The 20,210-nt window shown below is 43.1% G+C and overlaps 1 protein-coding gene across 1 annotated transcript in view; it reads right to left on the reverse strand.

The window, feature by feature from the left end:
- Positions 1–20,210, reverse strand: part of UBE2O (ubiquitin conjugating enzyme E2 O) — a 738,495-nt gene that overhangs the window by 149,913 nt on the left and 568,372 nt on the right. The window contains exon 14 of the mRNA XM_069200225.1: positions 5,814–6,438. Coding sequence (XP_069056326.1) covers positions 5,814–6,438 — 625 coding nt within the window. The remainder of the gene's footprint in view (positions 1–5,813; positions 6,439–20,210) is intronic.

Genomic DNA, 20,210 nt, shown 5'->3' on the forward strand with positions numbered 1-20,210 from the left:
TGGTTTTCGGCAACAAAGTTTTTGGTTGGTGTGATTTGCTCGGCACCGAAGTGGAGGTGGTAGCTGGTCGGCTTGGTACTGAATTACTGGGAGCCGAAGTTTGGACCAAGAGGGCAACTATATCTCAGGCTGAGGTGCCAGAGATCAAAGCTGAAGACGTAGTTTTCGGTCTTGGCTATTTTTGAAGTCGAACCGGAGGGCAGGAAGCCAAAACAGTTTTCTGGATCCGGCCATGGCCCGGTGGCAGTGGAGGTCCTGTGACCTCTGCAAGGGGCTTTTTGACAGTCTTAGGGTGGGCAGGAGGGGCCACAGTACTTCGAGGTTGCGTGGATGTTACCTCGTGGCTTTTGATATCAGACTGCATGTCCGAGTCCTGGATGGAAAAGGCCTCCTGTAGTTCCGGCTCCTCCTGGGCGTGTTCCTCCCCAAAGATGTCCTGGATGTCATCCTTAGTCTTGTGCACCATTTCCAACTGATGAGCGCTTCAGTTTCAAAGGGTCTTCTTTAGGTGGAAGTATTTGCAGGTGTCGCAAATAGCTTTCTGGTGATCGGGGGGACAGGCACAAGTTACACATCAGATGTTGGTTGGTGTGGGGGAATTTTGGGTGACAGAGGACAGAATCGAAACAGCTTTAGTTCCATCAGCTCAGCATAATGGTTGGTGCCACGTGGCGAGGTAGGTCCGAACGGGTCGAGGACACCTTTGAGGGCACGCGGTCGGTGCCCAGACCAGCGAGTGGAGACAAATTCGAAGATAGGAACATGCGATTGAGAAACAATACGGTCGAAAAAGAGAAGACTGAAAGAAAGGTTTCGGAGCAAGTCGAAAGATGGAGTGAAGACCCGTCCAAACCTGATGGTAGAAGGAAAACAATCTAACAATGCCCATGCGCACCATCGCTGAAAAGGAGGAGTCACTTGATCCTGTGACTCTGAAAAATGTTTCTTCGAAGAATAACAACTTGTAACACTCCGGACCGAACACTAGATGGCAGGAGTATGCAGAGCATGTATATCTACAGCCACACGTCATTGAACATAATGTACTGAATGATCATATTGGTGTTAGACCATTATCAGTTTTGGCCTCTCTGGAAATGAGAAAGTGCAGAAAGTACGCTCCCTGTCCCTTTTGGGCCACTAGAAGTAATTTTTTGCTATCTTTTACTAAAAGCTTGCGATGATCCTTGTTGATTTTATATTGGCATGGTGCATGATTTGGCGCGTGGTGTGGAATTCCAGGAAATACTGTTGTGCGAAGTTGCATAGCATAGATCGATAAAAGGTTATGTCTTCACATTGAAGGTGGTGTACCAAGAGTCTTCCTCGGAGAAGAGTTTGGTGGTCAGAGGGAATAAGTAGATTGTCACCAGTGGCGGCCGGCAGTTTTAGGAGGAGGGGGGTGGAAGCACACTCGCACTCATTATTTCACACACACGCACATCCATTAACAACTCAACATTCAAACATGCAAGCATGCACCAAAAATTCATATAAAAAGATCACACACACACACACACACACACACACACACACACACACACACACACACTTACCTTCAGTCTCAGAGGTTCCAGGAGGGTTGGGACTTCTGCCTTCCCTCATTGGCTGACAAGGAAGCAGTCCCAACTTCGTCACGGGTGGGTCAGTGAGACGTCTGGCCCCACCCCACTCTGTGACAAGGTGTCACTGATTGACACTCGCCCTGGGCACTTCAGGGCTTAAACCTGAAGCACCCAGGTCGAAGTCAATGGGTGACGCTTTCCTCGTCACCTGGGGGAGTGCCTTGGGGCACCTTTGCTGAGCCAAGGAGGTCACACCCATAGGAGCTGTGACCTCTTCAGCCCAGCAACGTTCAGCTCAGGCAGCCAGGAGTCTGCGCAAATCACGCATGCCGGCTCCTGGCTGCCTGACCAGAACATGAAGAGTGTCTGTCAGGCTGACCTTTGTCCAGCCTGACAGATGCTCTTTATGAGGGGCAAAAGGTGGGGGGATGTTGCCCCTCCACCCTAAAGGACAGGCCGCGCCTGATGGTCACTACTTATGGCAGAAGTGCCTCAGCCTTCAGCACCTCTAAGCTTGCTTCTATTATTAACACAAAAAATTTCCTCAAGTATTGTAGGTGCTTTCTTCCCATTGTCCATTCTGAAAGGGCTTCTGCTGGTATAGTTGCTTTCCAGGACTAGGGTCTGCCTTTGGAGGTGGTGCTGTCTGCAAAATCCAATCTTCTGTTGCTGATGCTGAAGGAAACCAATGGCCTTTGCTGTGTCCGTCTATTAACCCCTTTGATGCCAGGCCTTTTCACCCTCAGGTGTCAGGCCTTTTTTTGGCTATTTGGGGCAGTTTGAGCTTAAGCCCTCATAACTTTTTGCACACCCAAGTTACCCGTGCCAAATTTGTGTCCTTTTTTCCAACATCCTAGAGATTCTAGAGGTACTCTGAGTTTGTGGATTCCCTTGGATGAGACCAAGAAATTAACTAAAATACAGCAAAATTTTCATTTTTAAAAACAAATGGGAAAAAAGGGCTGCAGAAGAAAGCTTGTGTCTTTTTGCCCTGAAAATGACATCAACAAATGGTTTGAGGTGCAAAAAATCACCATCTTCACAGCTTTCAGAAACAGGCAGACTTGAATCAGAATAACACATTTTTTAAACACAATTTTGGCATTTTACTGGGACATAAAAATGTTAACTATTTTTGTTTTGCTTTCAGCCTCCTTCCAGTTAGCACCAGAAATGGATTTGAAACCAATGCTGGATCCCGGACAGCTAAACATGTCTGAAAAGCAGACAAAATTCTGAATTCAGCAAGGGGTCATTTGTGTAGACCCTTCAAGGTTTTCCTACAGAAAGTAACAGCTAAAAAAAATTAAAAAAATAGAAATTGAGGTGTAAAAAATAATAAAAATATAAATGTCCAGGTTTTCTTGTATAATATAATTTGTTCCAGCTATGGCAGATTTTTGATAGCAATAAACCATTACATCTGCTGGACTCTTCTGGTTGAGGGGATATATAGGGCTTGTAGCTTCAAAAAGGACAATAAAGGAGCTGCACCTTGCAATGTGTTTTCATCTTATACCGGGTTATACAGCAATTCATTTGGTGAAATATAAATGAGTGAAAAATAGGTATCAAGGAAACCTTTGTATTTCCAAAATGGGCACAAGATAAGGTGTTGAGAAGCAGTAGTTATTTGCACATCTCTGAATTCCAGGGTCCCCATCCTAGCATGGGGATTACAGGGCATTTCTCAAATAGATGTCTTTTTTACACACAGTTTTACATTAGGAAGAAAAAAACTGTAGAGAGACAAGGGGCAAAAACACTTGTTCTTTTATTCTGTGTTCCACAAAGTCTCCCGATAAAAATGGTACCTTACTTGCGTGAGTAAGCCTAATGCCCACGAGAGGAAAGGCAACATGGGCTCATCACATTTTTACATTGAAATCTGATGTGTTTTTTGGAAATTTGGCAAAAAAATAAAATCACTTTTTCCTCACATTTCAGTGACAGAAAGCTCTGGAATCTGAGAGGAGCCACACATTTCCTTCCACCCAGCGTTCCCCCAAGTCTCCTGATAAAAAAATGGTACCTCACTTGTGTGGGTAGGCCTAGTGCCCGCAGCAGGAAATGCCCCAAAACACTATGTGGACACATCAAAATGATCAAATACAAAACTAGCTGATTTTTTTTCTTTTTTTTTGGGGGGGGGGGGGTGCACCTTTGTCTCAGCAGCCATCTAGGAAATCCTATCAAACCCAAACATTTCTGAAGACTAGACACTCGAGGGAGTCCAGTGAGGTGTGACTTGCATGGATCCCCCAATGTTTTCTTACCCACAATCCTCCACAAACCAAAGATTTAGCTTTAAAAAAAAAAAAAAAGAAAGAAAAAAAAACGACATTTCTGTGTGGGATCACCGCACTGGCACAAATTTCCTACCACCCAACGTTCCCCTCAGTCTTCTGGTAAAAATGATACCTCACTTGTGTAGGGGGGCCAAGTGCCTGTGACAGGGATGAGCCAAAAATTTCGAAAATGAGGGGAAACCAAAGGGGGTCCAAAAGGGCAGTTTAAAAAAAAACATTTTTTGGGTTGACAAGTGGGGTAGAATTGTTATCTGTATAGATGCGACAATGCTGAGTGGTAGGAATTTTGTGGATTCCTGCAGATTCTGGAAGGTTCCATCACAAAAATGTGGGAAAAATTTGTAATTTCCAGGAAAGTCGGAGGTTTGCAGGGCTTTGTGGATAACAAAATAGTGTGGGGTGCATGTGAAACACACTACCCTGGGCTCACCCAGATATTTAGTTTTCAGATGCGTCTAGTTCTCGTAGATTTTTCTACATGGCAGCATCCCAAAGTCCAAAAAGTGCAGCCCTCACCATTGCAAGTGGGACGATTTTTAGAGTTAGACAAGCTCTCATGACCCAAATGTAAAATTGAAACCCAAAATAATCAAATAACCTCTTGCTTGACGTGGGATAAGTTGTTTCAGTGTGCGGAGGGAGAGATGAAAGACTGTTACCCCCTTCAGTTGGGGTGAGGGAATCACCATGCCCATGCTGGTTCGTAGCCACTGCCCCATATACGGGGTGGGGCTATGGACATAACCTCACCCTCTTTTTTTGAAGAAAAAAAAAAAAATCTTCCCTGGTCTCTGGTGGGCAGATGGGTCTTACAAAAATAGTCCGATCTGCCCATGGTGAGCGACCCTTACCTAAGGGGTTGGGGAGCGACCGCCGCCTAAGGGGTCGTTCCCCACTTAAAAAAAAAAAAAAAAAAATCCCTGGCCTCTAGTGGCTTCGGACAACCCCCGCCTTAAAAAATAAATAAATAAATGCCCTTCTTGGGGAGCAGCCCTAGCCAAAGGGGCCGCTCCCCTTATGCATAAACACACAAACATAAAAACAAAATCCCTAATGTCTAGTGGGCATTTCTGCAGCCTCCCCCCCCCCCCCCCCAAAATCAGGCCCCGCAAAACACAAACGCTGTGGGATAGCGTAACTGGATGGACGGAATGCGGAACCAATCAAACATTCACCCCCAGTCACAGATCTGGGTTTAATCCATCCATTATTTTGCTCACCATGCCACCCCAGTTTGAACCCAGCCATATGCAAATCAGTCTTGACCCTGTTCCTCATGGGAACAGTCCAGCCCGAACTGCCAGGCCAGGTTCTCCCTGGACCGGAAACAAGCATCCTGGGACCGGTTTCGGGGTTTCACCCCTCATCAGCCAGGCTAGCTTGAATCCTGTGGCGCAGTGAGCCCGGGACCCACTGAAAAGTATTGCTCACTAGAAAACTGTTTTATCTGTGAATTTCAAACAAAGTGCATTTGATACTTGCAAGTGATACATTCTTGAAACTGTACTTACCTGCAGCAAAGATCCCTTTGGTTCTAGAAATAAAGTAGCAAAGTATAATTTTTGATACATGAAACACTGGACTGGAGTTAGTCATTGAGTGTGCCTAATTTCTTGACAGTGTGTGTACAACAAATTTTTAGCACTACCTTCTGATAAGCCTAACTGCTCGAACACACTACCACAAAAGAGAGCTATCTACTTCAGACTCTGGAGATCCACTGGACTCTTCACCCTGTATCTTACTTTGGTATAGTAACTGCAGAGCCAGCTTCCTACAAGGTCAACACCAAGAGAGTTCCTAGTGGAGTATGTTCCATACTGATAGATGTGCATAGCTGTAGAGTTCAATCTGACTCACAAAGACATCAAACTAGATCTTAAATAATGTTGCACTGTAAGAGACAGGGGAAACAAGCCCAAAATCACGAACAACATACCTGGTGCACTCTCAAGTACCGAGAACACTTCACCCTTTGCACTGGTAAAAGTAACACCTGGTTTGCCCCCGCTCCGCTGGCACAATACAGGTGTGTCACTGGGCCACTCAGATCTTGCAGGCATTTGCATCTCTGCTCTTTCCTCTTTCTTCTCAACTTCAGATACAACCTCCATCTTCTGCTCTTCTACGATTGCCACGTTGTCCATGGTCTTCTTTAGTGTCTCCTGTAATTTCTTAATGTCATCCAGGAATTTCTTCTCCTTAGTAGGCTTCTCAGGTTCCAGAGTTGGAGAGGTGGGAGACCCAGTGAGCAATTGCTCAACTGTCATATTTTTTAGGCTCTCCAAGATTTTGATTGCCTCTTTTAGCTCCCTGAAGCTTTTGGGGATGTCGCCTGCTTTCTCAGCTGCTGAACTAGAAGCTGCTGTAGCTCCCTGATCCTCTTCTGTTTTTTTCTCCTCATCAAATGCAGTTTCATCTTTTGTATGGTCATCCTCAGTCAACCCATAGTCTGTTTCCCAGCTGTCGCTCTCATCTTCCCATTCAGAGGACGCCCCACTGGAACTGCCTTCTATGGAGTCATAGTCTGTTTCTTCAATCTCTGATTCCACATTGTACAAGTGCTAAATGAAGGCAGAACAAAGGAAGTTAAGAGCTTAGTGATGATCAACAAAGGTGTTTGTATGGCTTTTATAGAGCATCATAATCCATTAGCAAACAGTGACCAAGGCATTACAGAGCACCATAACCCACCAAGTCTGCCTCTGCAAATCAGAAGCAATATTATGGTTTCAAGACCTACTACTAGTTTCTTCGACTGAAAAAAACATGCAAGGTAGACTTTTTGTTAAATAGTTTAAAGATCCCCTTAAACTCCAATATCTTGGAGCCAACTTCATGCTTAATTATTGTGAGTGGACAATCAGAGAACCCCTTTACTAGAAACCCTGTGTTTACAATGCACAATACATTTTATTGATTAGGACCACCCCAAGACAGGAAATTTCAGGCTGTAAGGTAGGGGGATACACGTTTTTGGCAAGGCTGTACATAGAGACTCAAATGCATATTTAGTTTTCTGTTGCCAACTGACACCTGTATTATTCAGTTTCAGTCTGGAGAGTGGTACAGAGTCTTATTTTAAACACACCCCTTATTAACTTGAGATCCAGCATTAGCAAGAATCCTTTAGACCTTCACGACACGAGGCATCCTTACAGTAGACCTAATCTCAAGGCTTCAATTGTTATAGGTTGTCACACAAAAGAGAAGCCAGAACATCCTCCCCCCCACCCCCCCCACCCCCCCCACCATGCCCCTCCATATCCTGAATGCTATAGAGTGGTGAAGCAAGTAAGCCCTACCCTCGTGAGACAAGGTTCCTCCAATCCACATTTCATCCATCTTTCCATGCTTTAAGCCTTTCATGCATTTATCAACCTATCCAGCCATCCTTTCCTTACCATTCTGTATATCCACCTTCCAATCATTACAATTCCAGCCATTCATCCACCATTTTCCCTTCCATAAATCCATTCTCTCATCCTTCATTTCACCTTCCTTTTACCACTTCACCCATCCGTTCTTTCACCCTTTCATCCATACTTCCATCCATCAATCCACTGATCCGGTCAGCATTTCATCATTCCAGCCATTCTTTTTCAAATACCCAAGCAAATAGTTTTATCCTCGCATCCATCCATTAATCAGTTTGACTATTCTTTTTTGACAGTTCCTTTCTTCTGTTCGAATATCCTTCCTTTCACTCTTCTTTCCAGCCCTCTTACTTACTCTCTTTTTTTCTCATTATTATTTCAGTTCTGGCTTTACTATAATTCGCTTTGCATCCCTGACCTCTATGATGGGGTTTCATTAAAGACCTTTTTGCCTGCAGAGCTGCAGTCAGAACAGGCTTGTAAATAAGTGTCAACACCACCCCGGCTTAAGCTTCAAGAGCAGGGGAGTTCACAACGCCACTGTCACAGCAAGGCTAGTTACAATTCTTGTTATATTATGGAAAATTATGACCCTCTCAAATGCGGGTGCAAGAATATTTGCCTCTTTATCAGAAACCTAGTTTTCACTCTTAGTCCCCTTTATTTGTTATGTACAAGTATCAGCACACTGCTGTTTTTGTTTTAGTTTTTTTTTTAGGTGTTTTGAGACTTTTGGGATCTTACCACTTTGGTTTGTTAAGTTGAACCATATTTCTAAAGCACATAAACCACCCACAGGTGATTTTTGTTATTCTGAATCAAGTATTCAGAGAAATGCCTAAAAAGCAGGATTTCAAGTTGAGAACTAGCACTTGTCAGATCCTAGAAGTAGAGATAATGGAAAGGTTACTTACTAGCAACCCTAGTTCTTAATAAAAAGTAGAACGTACTGCCATGTATGTGAGATTTCACAGCACACTTCTCACAATTCTGTTTTCAAAATTGAACAATGTAAGCAGAAATGGAGCCACGTTGCATAACAAAGTAATTTAGCTGAAAACATCCCTATAAAAAAAAAATGGAAAAAATGGTGCCCTAAAGTAACACACCAACATTGTATACAGGCCATGTCCTTTCAAGAACTTTGAAAGTACACTATCCTATCTTGTCAAGTAGGGAGTGAGATACACAGTTCCTTTTATGAAGTGCAAATATAAGATGTTAACCCAGCTGAAAAGTCATAGCATTGAAATCTGGGGAGTAGATTGAGTTTTCAGAATTTAAAGAGCATACCCATGGTGAAGAACTGTTGGGCAACACAGGAACGCAGTGTTGTATTGTGTATGGTAAAAAATATACCATTCTTGGTACCATATACACTAAGGGGTTTTCATGCATCAATTAAAGTGAGAAGAGGACTGAAGAGCAGGTTATGGAATATAGGTAATTGGATATTATTCCTTTAATCAGAAGTTGGACTCACTGGTAATTGCTTCCATGTTTACTTTTCGGTTCCTTTTCTATTTCTCCTGAACTCTACCTTGATTATCTGCCTATGCTGATTTGTTTGCTGAACCTTGAAACACCGTTCCATAGTGGATGATGGATAAAATATTTTCTAACCTTTGCTCACAATCTTTGGGCTCCACCATTGTTTTCCCAAGCTGACAGAAGGGTAAGATCATTACTGAATACATTATAATTTGGCGGTCTTCGACCCCGAAGAGTACTGAGCGATGGCTTTGTAAAGGCTCTCAACAAATATTTTGTGCCTCTCCTTAACCAGTGTCTTGTCCCCATCAACACTCTCCTTGTGGTTACTGAGATATTTCCTGTGATTGGAATGGGTGGATGTGTGGCATTAACAGCAGGTTCCTTTAGCTTTCATAGAACAGCTTTACCATCCCTAACAAAAATAAGAATCACAAGTAACTTCCTTCTTTACCATGGTATTCTCAGATATTCATGGAAGATAAATAGAGTAGCAAGTTAAAACAACCGTAAAAGCACAAACTTGGCCCCAGAGGTAACAACTGTGAAAAACGTTATGAAGCAAAGCCTGGCCTACTCTTGTGGCCTACCGTGAACATCAAGTAACATCTATGGGCAGGCAGCGCGGGAATATGGAAATATGAGTCTTGCATGTCCAACACTACTATCCAGTTTCCTAGGGCTATGGCAGATAGGACCTGAGGTAGAGTGAGCATTTTGAACTTCTCCTTTTTGAGGAAGAGATACAGGGACGGGAGATCTAGGATAGGGTGTAGGCCCTTGTCCTTTTTTGGCACCAGAAAGTAGCGGAAATAACAACCATGACCTACTTCTGGCACAGGGACCCTCTCTATTGCTCCCTTGGCCAAGAGAGGCATAACCTCCTCGCAGAGAAGTGTAACGCAACTCTTTGATAAGCCTCGCTGCTCCCCCACACTACTATAAATGGAGCATTAGACCTAGCTATTTCTGCCTCTGCAAGCCTCTAGGGATCCACTGGACTCTCCACACAGTGTACTTCATTATAGAGAGCCATCTTCCTACAAAGGGCTTGAAGCTGGTCTTCCATGGCAACATCTTGACGCACTAGAATGTCAGTAAATCTTAAACCAAAGTAAAAAAGGCCAGTTAAAAAGTGACTGTGGGGTAGCTCTTCTTTGGATCTGCGCATAGCCTGATTCTAAACAATTTTAATAGTGTGCCTTGGATATGGAAAATGGGTGAGGAAAGTTAGCGAAAAAGAAATTGCATTTCACTTCTCTGTTGACAAATCTAGACTTCCTGAAAGACCCAACAAACCTGATCCTTGAAGGGACCAAATGTTTTTACAAAATTCACTTAGCTAAGAGTGGATCTCACTTCCTCTCTAAAGCCAATGGAATAAATAATATGGCATAACCTTCCAGGGCAGTTATAAAGGCCTGCCAAACAACAAATACCTACTTCTAGGGCACAGGAGAGTACACAGAGTTTCGGCCGTTACCAAAATTAGATTCTCCCAGTGTCCTTCCACTTATGACCACTGTTTTGTGAGGGTTCCCTTGAAGTGCTGAGCCGGATCTAAGGCAATGCATTGCCATTCTTACAGAGGATGTCCTGCCTGAAAAAGAGGGAATGCCATCACCCTCTCTTGGTTGGAATATGCTTTCCTGGTGATAGCATTTAGCAAGAACCCTAAGAAAGGCTGGATCTGTTGGGGTTGGGACTTTTTTGTTTTAATGGTCAATCCTAATTTGACGATTACAGATACCACAGTTAGAGGGTCTGCTGTGCATTTTTGTCTGCTGCTTCTCTTGATTGGCCAGTCATCTAGCTACAGAAAGACATGAATGGTGTTTCTGCAAGTTTCGGCTACGGTAGGGCAAAACCTGGAACCTGGTAGAGTTCTCCACTTACCACAAATCAGGGTACCAGTGGTGAGTAGGATGAATAGGGACATGGAAGAATTATCTTTTAAGTCATAAGTGTTCTTGTCATCGCAGCAGGATGACATCTTGCAGGATGGTAATGTGCAAATTATGTGACAGGAGGCAACGATTTAGATGCCGGCATTCTAGGAACAGCCAGAGGGTCCTGTGGTGAGAATTATGAAAAGGAATTACACTACCATGTTGCTCAAGTGTGGGGTCACCTGCTCAATAGTACCTTTGGCTAAGAGCTCCCACACCTCCACCTTGAGAACTAGAAAATGGTCTGGGCTAAGGACATGATGTAAAGGTGGAATGTTTGGTCATGTGGTGAGCACGCCCATTTGTCAAAGATAGTTTTCTCAATGGTTGATAAAATAAATCTCAGTTTTCCCCTGAAAAGGGCTGGAGAAAATTGAATAAGAATCTCGGTTGGAGCTGCCTTGCTGTTTGAGTTGGCTGCTGCCTCTGTAACCACCTTGTGTGAGAACTTTGATGGATGCATATCCTGAAAGGACTGCTGCAGGTAGCCCTGTCTTTGCGTGGATGTTGGAGCCGCATCTGGTTTGGTGCATCTAAAAGGTGGATCTGAATGTGGAGGTGTCAGACTGTAGGGCACCACCCATTCATTTGGCTATATCCATGTCCTTTTAGGTTGAGCCTAGCAGCGTGCAAGTGCTTCTCTCTCAACATGTTATAATCTACTCTGTGGGCTTTAACAACGCCCATCTCACACCCATCACTCATTTTTTCCTGGGCATGCCTTTTAAAATTCCCTTGATTTCCTAGGTAAATGCTTCACGTTTGTCTCGCCTTGAAGCTGTTTTGTTACATCTTGCAGACTGTCCCTGTTCCATGTATTTCACAATAGGCCTTACACTTTAATGTGGGTGCATTACTTTGTTCTTTTCTCTCTCCCCTTCGCGCTCCATGGTGTGACGCTCTGATCTCCTGGGTTTTATTGAAGGCACGGGCACTGACGTGTTGTCTGAATACCCCACCTTCATTCTTGTTTTTATTTGTAGTCCCATTTATCCCATAGGGAAATCTGGACTGCAAGTAACAGAATGCCAAGGATGAGCTACCAACTTCTGGCCCTGGGAAAGGTGGGAGCTCTGCTGTACAATGTGCACCTATGCCATGAACTTCTAGCCGCATCTACTGTAGAGCAGAAGCCTAGAACCCATCTAGTCTCCAACACCGCCTTTACTCACTTTTACTGTGCCTTAGCAGGTAAGTAGGTAGCTCTCCAGTCCTATGCATTCTACCCATCTCACTTATTTTATTTTTAAATCTGTATTTATTTAATGCAGATGTTGTGTACAGCGAGGACCGCGTTAAGTCAAACTCGCAGTGCTTCAGGTTGGAGTGAGGGAATGAAGCAAGCCATTGCTAGAACATCATACAAAGAACACATTAGCTGTTAAAAGTTTAGAAACTTTTTAGTTTTCAGGTCTGCCTTTGCTACTGCATATATTTATTCTGTGCTATCTTTGTGCTTTTGAAATAAGCCATCTCCATTGTGCAGGAAAACCCTGCTGCATCCACCCCAGTGAGCCACCTGACCTGTGCGTCGCCATCTGAGGTCACATGTGCATAAGGTTTCCAGATGTGATGGTGTCACTAGGAATGCAGAACTCCAGCCCTGGGATCTTTGTTCTCCGATGTTAAACTGCGTCAAGCTCGCCCAGAATACTTTTGCGTGTTGTAGCATAGCTGCGAGTGTAGTAATGCACCACTGATATCATAGAATCTTCTGCTAACTGTACATGCAAAGGGCAGGCATCAGGAGTTTAAAGGCTGACTGTTGCATTTGAAACTGCTCAAATCACCTGTATTCACAGGATTGGCCAAGCCCACCTCTTCTTTCCAGATCACATGGTACAAGCTTCTTGGGGAGCACGTTTCCTTCAGTAGGATGGAAAACACAGCTCGGGTAGAGGTTTGGAGGGCTCTTGCCTCCAGTTGTGTACATCTGCTCTCAGACCTGCCCTTCTGCCAGACGTTTGACAGTGCTGGTTTTGAAGTCCAGCCTCTGCCTGTTCCAAAAGGCAACTTGAAGCCACACACTGTTGTTCCATGTTGGTGAGAAACGACCTCCGCACAAGTGCTTTCAATCTTTAAAGTGACAATCTCCCAGGAAGTGAACTCGTGTTTGTCTAGCTGTGTATACCCTTCTTGTTTTTGTCTACCTCCTCCTCCTTTTTCCCCTCATACTTGTTTGTGTGGTTGTCTGAGAGCCTTAGGAGATCCCTGCCTCAAACCTTGCAGACTTCAGAAACTTGACTCCAGGGCAACAAAACGCACATGAAAGATGGGAGATAGGAGAGCCTGACCTTCACTAGAGTTTTCAGGTTGCACAGGCCCCTGCATAAGTAGCTCATGCATTGCTTTGCATTATGGGACTTTCTGTCCCGATTTCAGACTGGTACAAACTGGACTTCAATCCCCAGAAGCAAAACCCTAGCCATCACAGACCAGGAAAAACTGAGCTCTGCTTCGGAGCTGATGTAGAATTGAGTGCAAGTGGCCTCTCCATTCGCCAGCCACCGTTGCTGTCCATGTCTACCCTAAAAGTAAGATTACACGATGGCTAGGTGATCAGGCAGCTTATGTCATCAGAAAACCACTATTCTATTCCTAGACTTTGCTTTTACATATCTTCGATTGCAGCTATATTTGCCAAATTGGCTCAATTGAAATGAACCAAGGCTAAACTGATTAGCACTGAAAAGTTTAAAACAAATCCACAAAGTTTGTGTTCTGGTGTCATGGAGTTGTCTGGTCATCCTACAGATCACCTAATGCCAACAGGCGTTCAGTGACCTATTCCTGGGCTCTTCTTCTAGAAATCATCCCATCTGTGTTAGTTTAATGGTGGTGAATTATAACTGAATTAGCAACTTTCAGAACGCATTTCTTTTTATTAAAGCCTAGAAGTGGAGCTGTAAATCTGTGGTGACAAGGAGGCTGGATAAGACTTAACACAGCTCATTGAAAGACCCCTCTTGGAGTGATAGGATGTGCCCAATATTCATAAAGCTGTTCCGTGGCTGTACTAAAACAATGATAATTGGATAATTAAGCACGGCAAGCCCAATAGGTGTGCTTGTGTTTTGAGTCCAGAATAAAAGATTTCAAAAAGCCTGCTGCCCGAAAAGGCAAAGCAAAAATGAATGCTTTCTGCATGGAATCTTCTATGAAATCTACAATTAAATGTTTGAAGATGCACTGTATTTTTGAGATGTAAAATAATCCCCCTCCATTGCACTGCAGTGCAATGCAAGCACTCAATTTGAGGAGGAATGATACAACGAACAGCCAAAAGCATTAAGAAAGGGGAAAAATGCTCCTCTTGTGTGGAGCCAACGCCCACCTGTGAACATTTTAAAGAACTGGTCACAGCAGCTCTTGCTGACAGCTGCACTGTCAGACCTCAGATAAATCAAAGCTCTCCATTATAGTCCTGGGTTTTCTTTTCACACATCATATCAGTGTTTTATTTCAAATGTTAAAATTGTACCAAAATTGTCAGAATGTGCTGACTTGTTATGAAGAGGTACAGAACTAAGAAAGTGATGTCCTGTTAACCAGTTCTCTGACAGCCCTTGATCTGAATGAGACTCACACAGCTGCTCCCAACTTTAAAACCAGCACTAGGTTACTTCCAAAGTATACAGTATCTCAAAAAATCACACATGTAAAAAAGAAAGAAAAAAAAAAAACTACTGTATAACTTCCTAGAGCAGTGGTTCTTAACCTTTGTGAATACCATAACAAGCGCTGGCATTACATCGTCACCACTTTGTGTTCTAGAGCTTGCTTGTTACGCATCTACACTAAAAACAGTGCACATTGCATAGATGTTGGATGACTTTGCCTTAAGTTGGCACAACTGTGTCCAGTAATTGGGGGGGTGGGTTGATTTTCATCAAGAGTATCGGCAGGGCCACTGTAATTATGCAGCAAAAAAGGACAAAGTATGCAGCATGATTGACTAAATTATGTGGCAAAAAAGACAAATTATGTGGCATAATGCGTAATTTTTTTGTGATCTTCTTACTTCATTATTTTACCATTCGTACGCCTAGTAACAGTGCCTGAGAAAATAGTTCACCTTATTTATAGCCAACTTAACACCCAAACACAGCTATATGCAACTGAAAGAGGACTAGTAAACCTTTGCAAAAAGCCTTAACGCACGCAGGAACCTGAGTCACCATATATTTTGTAACTTTTGATCCGTTTAAGTTAAAAACTTTTTTTGTTAAAATTAGATGAATACGCAGCAGATGTGAAATGTTATGTACATGACGTGAAAATAATACTTTGTCTAAAACTCGATAATGTTTTGTAAACTAGTGTGTGGTTTGTGCTTCAAATTTTCATGATTACTCAGTTCACCCACAAGTGGGGCTTGTAAAACTGGCTCCTGTAATTAACCATGAAAAGATTAGGACTTGCTGAAATGCACCATCTCGTCGTCTTTTATGCTGCTTGTTTGAGGTGAATGAGTTGTAACCCATAGGTTTTATTTTGAGACAAGTCCTCTGAAGCTACGCTAAGCTGCCCTATATACACACACATCAAGCCTAAATAACTGGAGTATGCTTTCTCATCAGTCTAAAACGCCTAGCCATTTAGCGGAATTATAAAGTTTCCTCAGGACTGACCTAGGACTGTGAAATCTTACAGTGGAAAGACTCCTTTTCAGTCTATACATTTTAATGTGAATTTGCAAGTTTCATTTTGAACCATTTTGTCTCATTCTGAACCAATAAATATAATGCATCCCATCTTCCGGTACTGGGAAGCAGTGTGTAATCTCATTCAAGGAGTGGCACGCATGTTTCCTGCAGCACTTCCCCAAATAATTATGTCAATAAATATAATAAATAATGGCGATATTTTCATTTGTTGCTGCAGATCGACAATCAAGGTAAATGCAAGTGCTTTAGTTATAAGTAGTGACACTGGAATTACGTTGCAGAGAGGACCAAATTATGCATCAGGGATGACCAATTTGAGTGGTAAGAAAAGTTCAGTTAAGCATTTACAACGCCAACAGCGATAACTCAAGCAAATGCGAGACCTATTGCATTGCTTCTTAATTTTCTGTAGCATCTCATCACCCGTGGACTGAAGAGACGCTCCCCATCAAAAGGGACATAAAGATGTGTGTTGCACCTCTGACCTGTAACCAGCGAATTGAAGTGAAGCGTGGAGCTATGGAGGATGCTAGCATTAATGCTTCTGGAGGCACTGTCTGAGGCATCAAAGACGCATCCAATATTAGAATTAGATATGACCATGGCCTTTTCCACCAGCTCCTCTCCTCTCCTCTCCTCTCCTCTCCTCTTCTCCTCTGTGCCTCGGGGAGAGGGCTGATCAGGGCTTCCATGTCATGTCTGACATAGCAGAATAGCAGGCATACGTGGTTTGCTGTGTGGATGCACTCACTGCTACAGCTTGCCAGCAGCACTAATGCACTTAACTTTGTCAAGCAGAGGAGCATCAACTGTTGCCTGTGCCAAGGCACATTAGTGTGTAATGCATGCCACCAGTGAGTTGGGTGGATCTAGACCACATATGTACACTGGTTACTTTCGGTCTTCACCTTGTCAGCTGCCCTTTGGATTATTGCGTGATAAGTGGTGGCATTATCAGGTGGGGTGTCCTTAGTGGGGTAAGGGCCTACATCTGGCTTGCCATTGGGATCAACATTATCCTCGCACAGGCTACCCTCTTATATGGGCCCTAAAGGCTTAAAGCATGGGTCCTAAGGGTGGTATGGGCTATTGCATCCCGAGTATGGGCATGGAGATTGACAAGGGGATTGTGGAGTAAGGCTATGGAGGTGTGCAAGGGTGTAGGACAGGCGGTGGTGAAAGGGAGTGTCTAGACGATGGGGAGGCAGTGGTGGGCCTGTGGCACTGTCCCTAACCCCTTTGGGCCCAGGAGTTGTAAAAGGCCTACTGTGTTAACTCCTAGTCAAAAACTGACTTCCATTTTTCAGTGAAGTGTGTTTAGGTTCAGGACCTGGAGGCTTGGCAAGGATCTTCCCTGTAGACAGATGAATATGTATCTTCTGTTTCCAGTGAAGGACCTCTGGCAGCTGTAGCTGGATTGATCCCTCAGTGGTGTCAAATCTCAGCATCAAGGACTGCATTGGCCTAGGTAAGCACCTTTTCGTGTTTACTTCGGCTCAGAAGAAGGGAACCTGCTACAAAAGCAAAGAGGGGGCATTGACGGGCGGGTGGCTCTGTAATCTTAGGTGAAGGCTTGCTCAATGTTGAGGAAGGTTCTCTTGGATGAGCAGTGTCAGCTGACTTAGATGGACCTGAAGGTCGATGTCTTTTTTGCCTCACACTAGACTTAATCCTGACTCTTTTGGGAGTGGTACTCTGCCTTGGTCGAGGGATGCTAAATAGGTCAAAATGGCCAAACATTTGCTTCTGCAGCAGGACTGAGGTTTTAAACGTTTATAACAAGTTACTTATCTTCGGGAAACGCTTTTTCTGGTGGACACAGTATCTACTTGTTGATTCCTCACCTTCTGAATTCTCCCAATGCGCCAGCATTTCCCGTAAATTTCTCTCTCTAGCTCTCCACGCTGATGAGGACGTCACAATAGCATGGCTCCGCATGTGACCCCGTCTGACGTCATCAGAGCCATAAGAAGTCCTCGCTGGCATACTGATGCCAGTTTCACCCACTTTTTTACCATGCCTTCAAGGCGGACGGGTGAATACCAACATCACAAGTGCAAACTAAATATATAAAAAAATATCTAAACATCCTTATATAAACAATCATTTTGAACACACACACACATATATATATATATATATATATACACACATTACATACACACACACAGATACAGACAAACATACACACATATATATATACACACACATACATATACACACATATATACACACACACAACACATACATATACACACATATATACACACACACAACACATACATATACACACATATATACACACACACAACACACATGTGTGTATATATATATATATATATATATATATATATATATATACATACATATATATATACACACATACATATATGTGTATATATACACACACACACGTAACACTCTTGTAACACTCCGAGCCCAACACCAGATGGCGGGATGTGCACAGCATGTGAATCTGCAGCGACTAATGCCACGAACAGATGTACACTGGGTAAGTGACATTTTCTGTTCGATGGCATGTGTAGCTGCAGATACACATGCTGTGCATAGACTAGTAAGCAGTTATCTCCCCAAAAGCGGTGGTTCAGCCTGTAGGAGTTGAAGTAGTTTGAAATAATGTTCTTAGTACAGCTTGACCTACTGTTGCCTGTTGTGCAGTTAACACATCTACACAGTAGTGCTTGGTAAATGTATGAGGCGTAGACCATGTTGCTGCCTTACATATTTCGTTCATAGGAATATTTCCTAGAAAGGCCATGGTAGCACCTTTCTTTCTGGTTGAGTGTGCCTTTGGTGTAATAGGCAGCTCTCTTTTAGCTTTAAGATAGCAGGTTTGAATGCACTTAACTATCCATCTAGCAATGCCTTGTTTTGAAATTGGATTTCCTGTATGAGGTTTTTGAAAGGCAATAAATAGTTGTTTTGTTTTTCTAATTAGTTTTGTTCTGTCAATGTAGTACATTAGTGCTCTTTTGATGTCTAATGTATGTAGTGCTCTTTCAGCTACAGAATCTGGCTGTGGGAAGAACACTGGTAATTCTACCGTTTGATTCAAGTGGAACGGTGAGATTACTTTTGGTAAAAATTTAGGATTTGTCCGTAGAACTACTTTATTTTTGTGTATTTGAATAAATGGTTCTTGAATGGTAAATGCTTGAATTTCACTCACTCTTCTTAGAGATGTGATGGCAATTAAAAATGCAACTTTCCACGTTAAGTATTGCATTTCACAAGAGTGCATGGGCTCAAAAGGTGGACCCATGAGTCGTGTTAAGACAATGTTGAGGTACCATGAAGGAACTGGTGGTGTTCTTGGTGGTATAATTCTCTTTAGGCCTTCCATGAACGCTTTTATGACTGGTATCCTAAATAATGAAGTTGAATGCGTAATTTGCAGGTAAGCTGAAATTGCGGTAAGATGTATCTTTATGGAAGAGAAAGCTAGCTTTGACTTTTGCAAATGTAGTAAGTATCCTACTATATCTTTGGTAGAAGCGTGTAAGGGTTGAATTTGATTATTATGGCAGTAATAAACAAATCTTTTCCACTTATTTGCATAGCAGTGTCTAGTGGTAGGTTTTCTAGCTAGCCTTATGACCTCCATACATTCTTGAGTGAGGTCTAAGTGTCCGAATTCTAGGATTTCAGGAGCCAAATTGCTAGATTCAGCAATGCTGGATTTGGATGTCTGATCTGTTGTTTGTGTTGTGTTAACAGATCTGGTCTATTTGGTAGTTTGACATGAGGCACTACTGAGAGGTCTAGTAGTGTTGTGTACCAAGGTTGTCTTGCCCATGTTGGTGCTATTAGTATGAGTTTGAGTTTGTTTTGACTCAATTTGTTTACTAGATATGGAAGGAGTGGGAGAGGGGGAAAAGCGTAAGCAAATATCCCTGACCAGCTCATCCATAACACATTGCCCTGAGACTGATCTTGTGGGTACCTGGATGCGAAGTATCGGCATTTTGCGTTTTCTTTTGTTGCAAATAGATCTATTTGTGGTGTTCCCCAAATCTGGAAGTAAGAGTTTAGTATTTGGGGGTGAATTTCCCATTCGTGGATCTGTTGGTGATCCCGAGAGAGATTGTCTTCTAACTGGTTCTGAATTCCTGGAATGAATTGTGCTATTAGGCGAATGTGGTTGTGAATCGCCCAATGCCATATTTTTTGTGTGAGGAGGCACAACTGTGTCGAGTGTGTCCCTCCCTGTTTGTTTAGGTAATACATTGTTGTCATGTTGTCTGTTTTGACAAGAATGTATTTGTGGGTTATTATGGGTTGTAATGCTTTTAGCGCTAGAAATACTGCTAACAGTTCTAAGTGGTTTATGTGAAACCGTCTTTGCTGTATGTCCCATTGTCCTTGGATGCTGTGTTGATTGAGGTGTGCCCCCCCACCCTGTCATGGAAGCATCTGTCGTTATCACGTATTGTGGCACTGGGTCTTGAAAAGGCCACCCTTGGTTTAAATTTATACTGTTCCACCATTGAAGCGAGATGTATGTTTGGTGGTCTATCAACACCAGATCTAGAAGTTGACCCTGTGCTTGTGACCACTGTGATACTAGGCACTGTTGTAAGGGCCGCATGTGCAGCCTTGCATTTGGGACAATGGCTATGCATGAAGACATCATGCCTAGCAGTTTCATTACCATTTTGACCTGTATCTTTTGTTTTGGATACATGGCTTGTATTACATTGTGAAATGTTTGAACTCTTTGTGGACTTGGAGTGGCAATCCCTTTTGCTGTGTTGATTGTCGCCCCTAGGTATTGCTGTGTTTGACACGGCAGAAGGTGTGACTTTGGGTAGTTGATCGAGAAACCTAGTTT

Source organism: Pleurodeles waltl, chromosome 7, assembly GCF_031143425.1.
Source record: "Pleurodeles waltl isolate 20211129_DDA chromosome 7, aPleWal1.hap1.20221129, whole genome shotgun sequence".
NCBI lineage: Eukaryota > Metazoa > Chordata > Amphibia > Caudata > Salamandridae > Pleurodeles > Pleurodeles waltl.